The 12,322-nt window shown below is 38.2% G+C and overlaps 1 protein-coding gene across 1 annotated transcript; it reads left to right on the forward strand.

Moving 5' to 3' along the window:
- The first annotated feature begins 2,518 nt into the window (after positions 1–2,518).
- Positions 2,519–10,380, forward strand: LOC117427020 (dolichol-phosphate mannosyltransferase subunit 1-like). The gene is made up of 8 exons (XM_059004189.1): positions 2,519–2,677; positions 2,946–3,069; positions 4,972–5,058; positions 5,163–5,188; positions 7,518–7,613; positions 7,721–7,789; positions 9,105–9,219; positions 10,070–10,380. Exons 1-8 carry the CDS (start codon positions 2,547–2,549, stop codon positions 10,172–10,174), a joined length of 753 nt encoding a protein of 250 aa, XP_058860172.1. The 5' UTR covers positions 2,519–2,546; the 3' UTR covers positions 10,175–10,380.
- Positions 10,381–12,322: the final 1,942 nt, after the last annotated feature.

Below are 12,322 nucleotides of genomic sequence, written 5' to 3' on the forward strand. Positions count from 1 at the left end.
AGAGCTGTAAAATGCTCTAATAAAATCCAGCTGTGCTATAGGTTGATCAAATCAACTCCTTGTCCTGCTTAATGTTCTACTTGAGTAGACTATGTCCGAGTATCAGTAGTATTTAGTTATTACATAGATAACTAACTCATTTAGAAGTTTTCTATACACACAAAAACAAGAACCCAAACAGGAAGTGTTCTTTTGAAGTATCTGTGCCAGCAGGAATGAAATAGAAACTCATACAGATTTAGCATCAAAGTGTCTAAGAAGTGTTTGTTTTAGGACTCCTTGTGATCTGAAACTACCTTTAGGGTACATAAACAATGGATTGCCTGGTTTCCAATGAATGGTAAACTATGGAGGCAAGTAGACAAGGTCTTAAATTCCCGACTGAAGTATAACAAGGTTTTTTTTCATGGCAACATATGAAAGTGTATATAAAATACACTCGCTTTTGAGACTGCAGGGGTCTCTTCTTCAGGTGAGAATTGAAAACTGAGTAAAACAAAGTCACTGATATCTAAGAAGAACTTTCTTTAACATGTCTGAAGAAGAGGTTTTTTATGATCTCGAATGCTAGTGTATTAGCAGTGTGCTCTATTAAAAACTATCAGCAAATGGGTATTGTACACATGAAGTGAAGAGTAAAATACAAGCACAGTGCTGTATCCAGAGCCCTGTATGTAGAATCCTATTTCACTATTCAATGTGACACAGCATCTTCAATACAAAACCCTACAAGTTCCTCAAGCACCATCACAGCTCTACTCTGAAGCTTTATTGTCACAGTTCTTGGCTCAGACGCTGGAAAGACATTCTAAAATTGGCCTCCTCGCTGTTTAATTAACAGCAACTGAAGGTGCCAGCTAGCATACAGTACCACAGTGTCACTGCGGAGACTTCTCAGTTTAAATTGTGAGCTCTTTAAGCAGTGCACTAAAACATTATCTTTAGTTTATTGTTACCTCAGAATTAATTGCTTCCTAAGTTATATATGATATACTGCAAATGCACTGCATGGCCACTTTATTAGGACCTGTTGAATTTGGCATGGTCCTGAATTAACAATTCAAATTAGGTTGATCATGTGATGTGACATGTGATCCCTGCAGCACTATAAGGCTGCTAGAGCAGCACAATTGCAAACAGTCTACTAGCCAAAGATCTAACAGCATTCGAAAGAGGCATCCCAGTGGGTGCATGTGGAGCTGGCGCCACAGTAGCAAAGGCAGTCATGTTGGTAAGCTTGATGAGTCTGAATTCATTAATGACTGAATGGAATAACATCCCTCAAGACACCTTCCAGCACCTTGTGGAGTCGATGCCATGCTGTGTCAAGGCTGTCAAACAGCTGCCCAACCCGGTGCTAGGTACAGGTCCCAATAAAGTGGCCAAGCAGTGTATGTATGCATGTCGTTTTTTATTTAGTGCTTTTTATTTTAGTGAGGGACTTGGGCACTGGTGCAGGCAGACACCATGGGAACTCCCCCTTACCTCTCTGCAAGCACACCACAATCCAGACCTGGACCCCTTCTGCCATTCAGTCCTGGGCCTCTCAAGTTTGACATAGTGGACAATGCAGTTCTGCAGGTAAAAAAAAGATATTGCTTTGATGTGCTGTCTATATGATTTCCACAAGGGTGACTTGCCATAACGCTGTCAACAGGGTGAAAGTCTACTATGGGCAACCAGAAGGGAACTGATTTCAACATGAGTCTTAAATTATAGCAGGCCATTCCTCAGTCATTACTGCCTTTACTTTCTTCAGGGCTGGTTTGGTTTGGGCTGGTCTTAGATACAGTACACTGCCTGTCCCTGTGCATGTTGAGGGTAAACATGTTTAGTAGAATCTGATCTGTAATCAGGTGGCGCCCTCTATTGGAATATTTGGATAAATAATCAAAACTAGATACGAATAATCCAAAATTATATACAGGTACTGTACATTAATTTAAAAAAAAGTTTTAGTGGTTGTTGTTTAAGAAGGACAACAAAGTCTCGTGATATTTAAGGTCTACTGCCAAAATTAGCCTAATTAGCTTCAACATTAACATCTCTGAAAATAGTAGGGCTGCAGACACCAGCGCTGGTCTATGCTAACATTTCCGTCAGTCTCACTTGTGCTGAATATGAAAACAGCCACCAAAAAACTTTTTAACAAATACATTGTGCTTTGTTTTAGTCACAAGGAGACTACCTAACTGTTCTGTACTTGTAAAGGAGTTTTTATATTTCTATCATTCACAGGTCAAAATGGAAACACACCGGTGATTTAATAATAGACAGCACGTTTTATAGGTGGTGTTTTAAAGATTTCATAAAAATAATTTAAAAGTATTACATTTTCTGAACGTTTCAGTGACGTATAATAGTGTTACTTCAAAATGATACACCATCCTAAACAGCGTAATGGAAACTGCATGCTGCTAAACAGCCACCCTTATAAAATGCTTCGGCATCATAATAACGCAGTGTCACGCTGAACACCGCTTGGTCAGCTGGGAACAACGACAATATTTATTGTCACACCAGCTTCCGGTTTCTGTACTTCCAACATGGCTAGTCGAAAAAGTTCGGCTAAGTGCAAAGAAGGAGCCGACAAATACTCAGTTTTATTACCCACCTATAACGAGAGGGAGAATCTACCTTTAATCGTGTGGCTGCTGGTCAAATACTTTGGTGAAACGTAAGTGTCTGGTAGGTAGCTTGGTTAACCCTGTTGTTAATGTAGCTGTCTGTCAGCATTGTTTATTAGAATGTGAAATGCAAGGATGTACTGCCTTACACGCTTTGGCAGCTGTTATCAGTTAAGCATCACAAGGCTGTGTTTAGTAATGGAAGAATTAGGAATGTAATCTAACAAAGACATTAACACAGATTAGTATTATAAATCGTATTAATAGCAGTATATCTAATGATGAGTACAAGTATGTGTTTTTTTTTTTTTTTTGCAGTGGGTACAACTACGAGGTGATTGTTATTGATGATGGAAGCCCAGACGGGACTTTGGAGATTGCTGAACAGTTGCAAAAGATCTATGGTTCAGATAAAATTGTAAGTAAGCAGACGAGCAAATTAATGCCGCCTTAATCCATAAAAGACCTTGATACTTGCTATAGCAGTGTTTAGCACTGCTGGAACAGCGTTAGAAATACATTTTGTGAAAGAAGACGCGATTTTAAGAAGAGCTTATTTACAGTATAAAAAGTGAGTTGGGATTTTGTTTTTATTTAACAGTGAACACAATCAATCAATTGGTGATTTAACAGGGATGGATCAAGCCTTTTAGCTTGACTGGCTCACTAAATTCTTCAGGATACACAAAAGGTTACCTGTGACCCCACCTCACCTCAGCACATTTTTAACATACTGTTGTGAACCTTGTTTCCCCGCAGGCAGGGGTTTCTCGCAGGCGGAGGTCGATCGCGATCCCGGGACCTCCCGCTTTAAAGCATAGCGCCGATACCGCTGTACAAAAGAGCCGGCTCCTTTGCAGGAGCAGATATCGGGTTTATGTCTTCATGTTCAGATTGCGTCACCTACCAGCCCTGACCCCTACCCCCGTGCACGCTACAATACTTTAAGGAAATGTTCCTTTCATTGCAGTTTGGAACACATTTGCTAGTACATTTTAAATAACATACTAGGAGTATAACTATAATAAGTAATACTTGGGAGTTATTCAACATTCTTTCCCTGCACTACTCTCACTGAAAAATAAGTACATAAATTAATTAATATTGTTAATCTGTATTTTATTTGATATTGTACAGATACTCTCATATATAAGAATTTAATTTCTATCATTATACACATTTGTCAATCTTCATGTTTAATAGTTTCATAAATCGATGGATTGTGTATGTCCAATAAATAACTAATGTCACTGTTCAAATCTAGTAAACATCCCAACAAGTACACGCTTGACCACAAAGTAGATTCAGAAATAATTTGATACATTACACAACATGATTTTTTCTTATCTGCTAATAGCTTAGCAACTGGTGTTTTTTTTTTTTTTGTAACTTTACTAGATTACTGCATTTAAATGTCAGGTTCATGTATTTAGAAAGCAGTATCACTTATTTGCGAATTTACAAAAAATGTAAATAATCCCTTAAATTTAAAAGATTAGTCTGCGCCTTGCCAGTGGCTCTCAGGCAGCCATTTCTGGGTTTCTTTGTAACCAATAGAAGATCGGCTTCTTCCACAGCTAGCCAATCAGAAGTGATAGCGGTGGGACGTAAACACTTTTTAAAATGTTTGTGTAGATCCTAGACTTCCGCAATTCAGTTTTCAGAAACGCGTGGCTCTCTAAAAATATACCTGGAGTGTCTTTCTAGTAACAGAACGAACATAGGAAAATAAATGAATAAAAGCTACTCGTCCAATGGGCAAAGTCTAACAGCAAAACCTGTTGTCCCTCACACAAATCTTGTTGTCAAGGACATCGGACAATATGAATTGCACACCCCTGCAATAGTAGCTTGGGGGACAGGGGGACGACAAAAATAGTAGCTATGAAATAATTAATGTTGTTAGGTAAGACTTACTGGAGCTGTATTGTCAGCGCTGTCTGCTAACATTAATTGATCTAAACAGTGCTTGATAGCTTCTAGTACATGTAGTTATTTATAAGGCAAGTTGGGATGATAAAGTAGGGTTTAGTGTAGATTACAGGTTACTATAAACTGGCTTCTCACAAGCTGTGACCTTATTGCTGCTCTATAGTCTATACTCTATACTCTTACCTTGAACAATGCTGATACACTATTGACCCACCTGAAACTTGCATTACAAATAGCTAGACAGGTCTTTTCAATTGCTCTAAACAGTGATCTAAATACTGCTATTGTTTAAGTATTAGGACAAACCAGACATTGTACTTGCTTTTAAAGACTACAATACACTGTTCTATATTTTCACAAAGTGTTATTTATGCACATGTAAGTCTATGTAAAGTACATCTTGTTTCCTATTCTCTCCATAGGAACAGCCTACATACATGGGATGCAGCACGCTACTGGAAATTACATTATAATCATGGATGCTGACCTTTCACACCACGTAACTTCACTTGTGTATTGTAACTGAGCTTCTCATTCATGTGTTGCTGAATACACTGCTCAGGAGAATAATACTTGTTCCTTATTTTTTTGTTGCCCTGTCAGCCCAAATTTATTCCAGAATTTATCAGGTGAGTGTTTTTAACAAAATAAAATGTTAATCTTGTATTTTTATTTTAGAGGAATTTTGATATTCTCTTTTTTGAGGTATTAAATGATAATTGTGTGTGGTTTTGTGAAGTGTGATCTGAGAAAGGCAGGTTCTTAATGTATCCAAGTAAGGATGTTATCATTAGTGTTTTACTTTTATTTTCAGAAATTCTGATGAAACTTGGTTAGGACATTCATCACAAGGTACTGAATGTATAGATTATTTGGATTTCACTCTCCACAGGTCAAGGTTGTTGGTGGTGATTGGGTTCATTTGCCATTCCAAATGAAATATAGCACACCCTCGCTCTGATGCCCTTCATTATAATGAACCTTCGGCTATAACGAACCTGGTCTCTGGACCCCAAATGAAAAACAAAAAAAAGATAATATAAACACACGGTCAACATCCCGGTCTGTACGCACGGGATGCCACCTCCGCAGTGAACTCAACTCTTTTATCTTAATAAAAAGCGAGCGCTGTGTAATAATGCCTTCAAAATGAAAATCATTTAATCTTGCAACAAAGCTGGAAACTATATTGATCGTTTGAAAAAAGGAGAAACGCAGTTCAGCAACCATGCGGCAAAGCAAAATTGATTAAAGAAAAAAAAAAGACGACTAAAAAAAAAAACAGGATCTGATGAACTTTTAATGTCGGGCTGATTTGAAATAAAAGCTCAGTTTGGGATTCTTCAACGAAATTGGATAAAGCAAAGGCAGAATACTGCATACATGAGATGAACAGATACATATAATTCTACTGTTATTCACAATATCATCTCGTTACTCCAACAGTTTATCGTTCATTTTGATTGTCCTTTCGCTATAACGAACAAAAGGCTTGGACTCAAACAGGTTTGTTATATCGAGGGTGTACTGTAAGTGAAGAAACAGTCGCTTAGATTTGTGTGGGTTGCTGTTCTCCACAGAGTAAGAAAAGCAGCAGTCCTCACAAATCCAAGCAGCTGTTTCTTCACATTGAATGGTACGTTAGCCCAGTCAACACCAATGAACCTCCCCTGGTTGTCAGCGCCTGATTTCTGTGAAGCGCTCAATTGGAATAGCTGGTTCGTGCAGCACTAATTGAAAGTATCAACATCAAGGGTGGTGATGTCATGGAAATTGCACCTCCATCCATATGGTGATCAATGTTATCTTGATGCTGAGAGCTCTTATGCAAACATGACGGGTGGGGTGCTTGCCAAGACTTTTATTAATGTTGATAACAAGGCCAACAGCCACATTAAAATCAGGAAACAAAAATTAATGGACATGAGGATGAAATTGTGGCCTACTGTGTAGTTCGTTATAGCAGGGGTTCACATAACTGGTACACATGCAAACCAATAAAGAGAAGTGCGGGCTTCTATATTGTTTAAAACACAAAAGCATACCATCAGTACATTTAACAGGAAAGCATTTTCATAAAGGCAACCAGGGTGCTCACACTTGCAAGGTGAGCCATACCTGCCTAATTTTTCCCAGAGCTCTGTCAACAATCTCTGGGAGAGTTCCAATTTAACTACAGCCCCTCCCTGCTAGCGCTATCATTGGCTGCTTCAGATTTTTTTAAAACAGAATGGAGAGTGATAGGTGGAACCACTCCAGTTCATAAAATCAATCATTTTTTTTTAATGGGCGCTTGAAACAACGAATAATAGGAGGGATCTACTAAGCCGTCCATTCAGAGGAGAGGGGTGCAGTTATGGGGAGTGGCATTAAGGAAGCTTGCTGACGCTTTGCTCCCCAATCTGATCGGGGGTGAGGAAGTGTCGCTATTTTTCACCCTCAGTTATAGCCCAATATAAATACTGTTGTGCCGTCAAGCTAACGTGTTCAACAACACCAATAAAGTGACAAAGTGTTTGGGTTTTTGGTTTCAAATCCCCATGGCTGGAATTTGGTGGTAGTCTATTGAAATAAGAATGTGTGATGATTTGTTACACATTGTAATAACCAGTAATCCAGACTCATAGTTAAACATTCAGAAACTATTGTTGTGGTCTCTGACACTTCTCTGTCACTGTCAGAGGAGAAGGTGGAACTAGATCGAGACTTGGATGATTGCTACTAATTTTGGTGCGTACCAAACCATTTCTGCTGGTTCCCCTGTGAGAACCTAATGTTGAAAGTTATGTGAACCCCTGATTAAGTCATGTCCCAATTGGAACCTTAGTAGCAACTACACTTCTGATTTCTCTGAGAGTGCAGGTCTCACACTTAGAATGTCAATGACAAACCATTCTAATAGTTTAAACCTAGGTCCTGTGTAAACAGATTAAGTACGTTCATATCATGTTTTTGTAGAAGACAGAAAGACGGTAATTATGACATAGTGTCTGGGACTCGATACAGCGGAGATGGAGGTGTGTATGGCTGGGATCTAAAAAGAAAAGTTATCAGGTAAACAGCGAAACGCTAGGGGCTACTTTCTCAAATCATCCATTTTTAATTAAAAAGCGACTCCAAGCTTTCTATTAATTTAAACTATTTGAATTTTTCCTCTGCAGCCGAGGAGCAAACTTCATTACGCAGATACTGCTGAGACCAAGCGCGTCCGATTTAACTGGCAGTTTCAGGTAAGCAATCAATCAATCTTTATTTTATATGGACCACCATCACAAAGTGCTTTACAAGATGCAGTAAGCATGTTAATCTCTGCTAAATAAACCTGAAAGCTGTAGAACTGGGGTGTCTGCTCCTGGTTTGAATTGTTTCATTGAACTTATTAAACCCCATCCAAACCCTGCAGTGGTTCATTATCTCATTTTACCTGTTAAACCTGGAGTGGAATGGCCCTCCAGGACTGTGATTGGACACCCCTGCTACAGAGTAACCTGGATATCCTTTGACTAGGATGTTACACCAGTAATTGATCTCGGGTGCCAGTGCATTGATCACCGTGACAGTGATTTTTATCAAATTTGGGCAAGCAGTTTAGAAAACAAAATCTGCTTGTAAGTTGACTGTGGGAGGAGGAGGAGGAACACACGAACCAATCAGGAGTCACTGGCATTACCAATAAGTACAGCATCTGTCTCTGTACTCAATTCTGCCAGTAGATGGCGGTGTCGGATTGCATTATTTTTTTTAAAGGATCATTATTTAATGAATAGTGTATTCACTGTACTGGAGTTTGTAAATGATATCTAAAATATTTAGAATATAATAGGCCCAGTTTTTAATTCACTCCTATTTTTTCTGCATGCCACGTTAATGTTACAAAATAAAAACCACAAATAAGACGTATTATTTAGATGTTAAAATTGTAATGTATTAAAGACTTTAACAGCTTAAAAAGAGAAGTACACAGCACTTGTTACCTAATAGCAATAACTAGAGGAAGCATTGAGTGTGCTTGTAGACAACAATCTCATTTCACCTGTATAAAAACCTGTGATCGGCCTTTGATTTCATCCAATCGCAAGGCTGTTAATATATGATTATAGGGCAGCAGTGTGGAGTAGTGGTTAGGGCTCTGGACTCTTGACCGGAGGGTCATGGGTTCAATCCCTGGTCAGGGACACTGCTGTTGTACCCTTGAGCAAGGTACTTTACCTAGATTGCTCCAGTAAAAAAAAAACAACTGTATAAATGGGTAATTGTATGTAAAAATAATGTGTTATCTTGTAACAATTGTAAGTCGCCCTGGATAAGGGCGTCTGCTAAGAAATAAATAATAATAATAATAATAATACGATTAGTTTTGAGCAAGACACTCGGTGTCACAGATCCTATGGAAGTGATGTAAAATCGATCTCATTTCTGCAGGTGCAATCAAGCTTATGCTGTCTAATTATACTGTTGCTGATCTGGTTATGTTCATGTTTTACTAGCTGGTTCAATCCTGCAACAAACACTGGGAAACTGTTAACTCAAATTCATGTTTTTCAGGCTCTACAGAAAAGAAGTGCTTCAAAAACTGGTGGAAAAATGCGTCTCCAAAGGTTATGTGTTTCAGATGGAGATGATTGTTCGAGCAAGACAGCTGGGATACAGCATTGGAGAGGTACTGCCTTCTAAAATAGGATTGAATTCGATTTTTTGTGACTTGACGCACGTCAACTAGGGCATTGACCAATCAGAGAACAGCTTTAATGCACGTTGTCCAGCAGGGTGAAGCAGTATCTAAAATGACAGAGAAAACAATAATACTTGCTGTTGAAAAAACGCCCAGAGCTTTATGATAATGGTCATCACAATTATAAAGATGCAGGTTTCAAAGACACTGTATGGGAGTCCATTTCAAAGGAGCTGGATAAGCCTGGTATGTACAATTTATTGCCATATGTGTTTAAATACCATCAGAGAAGACATAATTACTACATCATGTTGATGAATATGTACCAGTCTTGATTACAGTTTTGTGAATAGAAATTTAACAGTTCTATAGAGCTGGCAGTTTTCAAACCTGTCGCATCGCCTCTGTGTCGCTTCTGGTGTGTCTAGTCATGTCCCTGCGAAAGTGTCTTGTCGCCAATTAAAAAATGTGTGTGGCAGCCTTTACAGTAACAATGTGTCAAATATTTTTATTTTGTTCATTTTATTTATTTATTCTTTTTAATATCACTTGTGGAATTTAATACTTTTGCATCAACAAAATAAAAAAATTTCTATACAAATTCTTTGTTTTCAGCTGCTCTTTACTAAAACATATTTTTTTGATCATGATTTTTGGTTTTTTTTTAATCCAAATTCCTCCCCCAATGAAATAAAATATAAAACCCAGCTGTGGCTAATCCCAGTGGGGTACAGGTTGATGAAATCGACCCCTTTGCAGTATTTACAGTAGACCATCTTATTTAAGGCTGACATCTTTATCAACCCTCTTGATTACTTTCTTGTGTTTTATTTTGCAGGTTCCAATTTCGTTTGTTGATCGCGTGTATGGAGAATCCAAACTAGGAGGGAATGAAATCGTCTCCTTTGTTAAAGGGCTGCTGACACTGTTCGCTACGACATAGATCTGTGCTGACTGGCATTGGATAAAGCGATGTCATTGTTGTGTTGTTTTTAATTGGAACATTTTGAGAAAGCAAAGCATTTTGAAAGTAACTACAGGAATGAAAAGCACATGGTTACCTTTTTTTTTTTACTTTCTTAAAATGTATTGAATAACCAATAATGCTAAATAACCATGTATTCCAATAAAATACCATTTGCACCTGTATTTCTGCACTTGATTTGTAAACGGAGAGATCATTTGAAACGGTGTCTGACAACATTCCCCAAACAGTTAACAGATATACAGTGATGTGTATCAAGCATGTTTATACAGCCACTCCCCCATTGCCAATATGCATAATTGAAGCCAGACTTGTATTCTACTGTTTTCACACTTGAATAAAATAAATCCAGGAGGTGGATCTGAGAGTAGTTTATGTAATTTAGCTCCCTGTTCTGTACACACTAGAAACTAATCCCAGATTTGATGCACTTTAGTTTTTTTTCAGTGTAGATGCACTAAAGCTGGAATTGACTCAGCGGTCAAGTTATTTGATCTGCAGGTGTGTAAAGCACATCTTTACATGCAGGACACATGCGCAATTGAAAAAGTAAGTTGCATTACTTGTTAATGTGGCTTAGTTTGTTTACTCACGCTAAAGCAGGGTAAAATTCCTCTTGTATTTAATGCAGATTCAAAACTACCACTGGAGATGAGTCAGTGTCACGCAAAGATGCATTGAACAAAACAGGTTGCAAGTCTTGCTTCAGTGCGCTCGCAACACCACTCTAAAGAGCAGTGTGATCACTAACGTTTCCTCAGTGATCACACACCATATTAACATCCAGAGAGTGGACAATAATTTAAACATTAAAACCTTAGCCAAATAAACATCAGATTGCAGGCCAAATATAGGTGTTACCCTTAGTCTACAGTGTAGGCCAGTTTATTTTATATTCAGTAATTCTTCAGTCAGTTTAGTCCTTTTATATAAGGTGATGGAGGGCTTCTTTATAGTAGGAATGTTTTGTAACCAATCAGAAATACCCTCATGTTAGTGTAAACGTTTAGGAAATTACACTAACACCCCTAATTAGGTCCCCCTATTCCAGCATAGAATAGTGGCAGATATTTGCGTATTCCCTAACATCTCGCCTGTTCTGCATTAAGCTGACTAGAGGGCACTTGGTGTACAAATCTCTGAATAGCCCTGGTGCAGTGTAGCTTTAAAGATCCTAGACCGCTGTCTACATCTCCAAATCAGGATCTCTTGAGCCTTGCTTGGTATGTTTCTGTTAATTCAAATTATTTTCTGGTAATCTAGCATATGGTACCTGCAGACTGAAAAATGTATATAGAATGTGTTTGAAAACAGCAAGTGGTATTCTCTGAATCTTCCAGCAGCGCTTGCATATTCCAGTCCTTCTTAAGGTGCCAATGTGTTTTAATAGCTACAGTCAACCCCTTTTAATGTCACTTCAAAGAGACTGCACAAAAATGATAGCAATCAAAGTTCACTTTATCAGGTGTCCACATATAACCAAGCAAAATAATACCAATGTGTTTTACTGTGAGACTTGAAATATAGAGCTAGGTGTGGCTTTGATTACAATAGTGTTCATTATTTTAAAATCAATTCTAATTTTAAAACAATATAGTGTTCATTATTTTAAAATCAATTCTAATTTTAAAACAACTATTGCATAACACAGTGTAATCATGAGAAACTGCTATGATTGTGCTACTTGTATATATTTCAGAACATTGTAATACTGTACAGCAATTTGCTTATCTTAAATGTTTCAGCTAATCTTAAAGTAGATACAGTCGCCACCACTTACACCGTACAGGGGTATTTCGGGCAGATGTATATCGGACAAATAGCACATGCCCCACATGTCGACCTGTTCCTATCCAGTTGTAAATAACTTTAGCATAACAGAGGCAGAAGTGTTAAAGGGACTTGGAGCTCTTAAAATAAACAAATCCCCTGGGCTGGATGAGATCCTCCCAATAGTACTCGAAGAAATGAAAGAAGTTAATGTACAAACCGCTAATCAAGATCATGCAACAGTCTCTTGACACAGGTTGTACCAACAGACTGGAGAATTGCAAACGTAATACCGATCCACAAAAAGGGAGCCAAAACCGAACCAGGTAACTACAG

The sequence above is a fragment of the Acipenser ruthenus genome, chromosome 29, assembly GCF_902713425.1.
Source record: "Acipenser ruthenus chromosome 29, fAciRut3.2 maternal haplotype, whole genome shotgun sequence".
Taxonomy (NCBI): Eukaryota; Metazoa; Chordata; class Actinopteri; order Acipenseriformes; family Acipenseridae; genus Acipenser; species Acipenser ruthenus.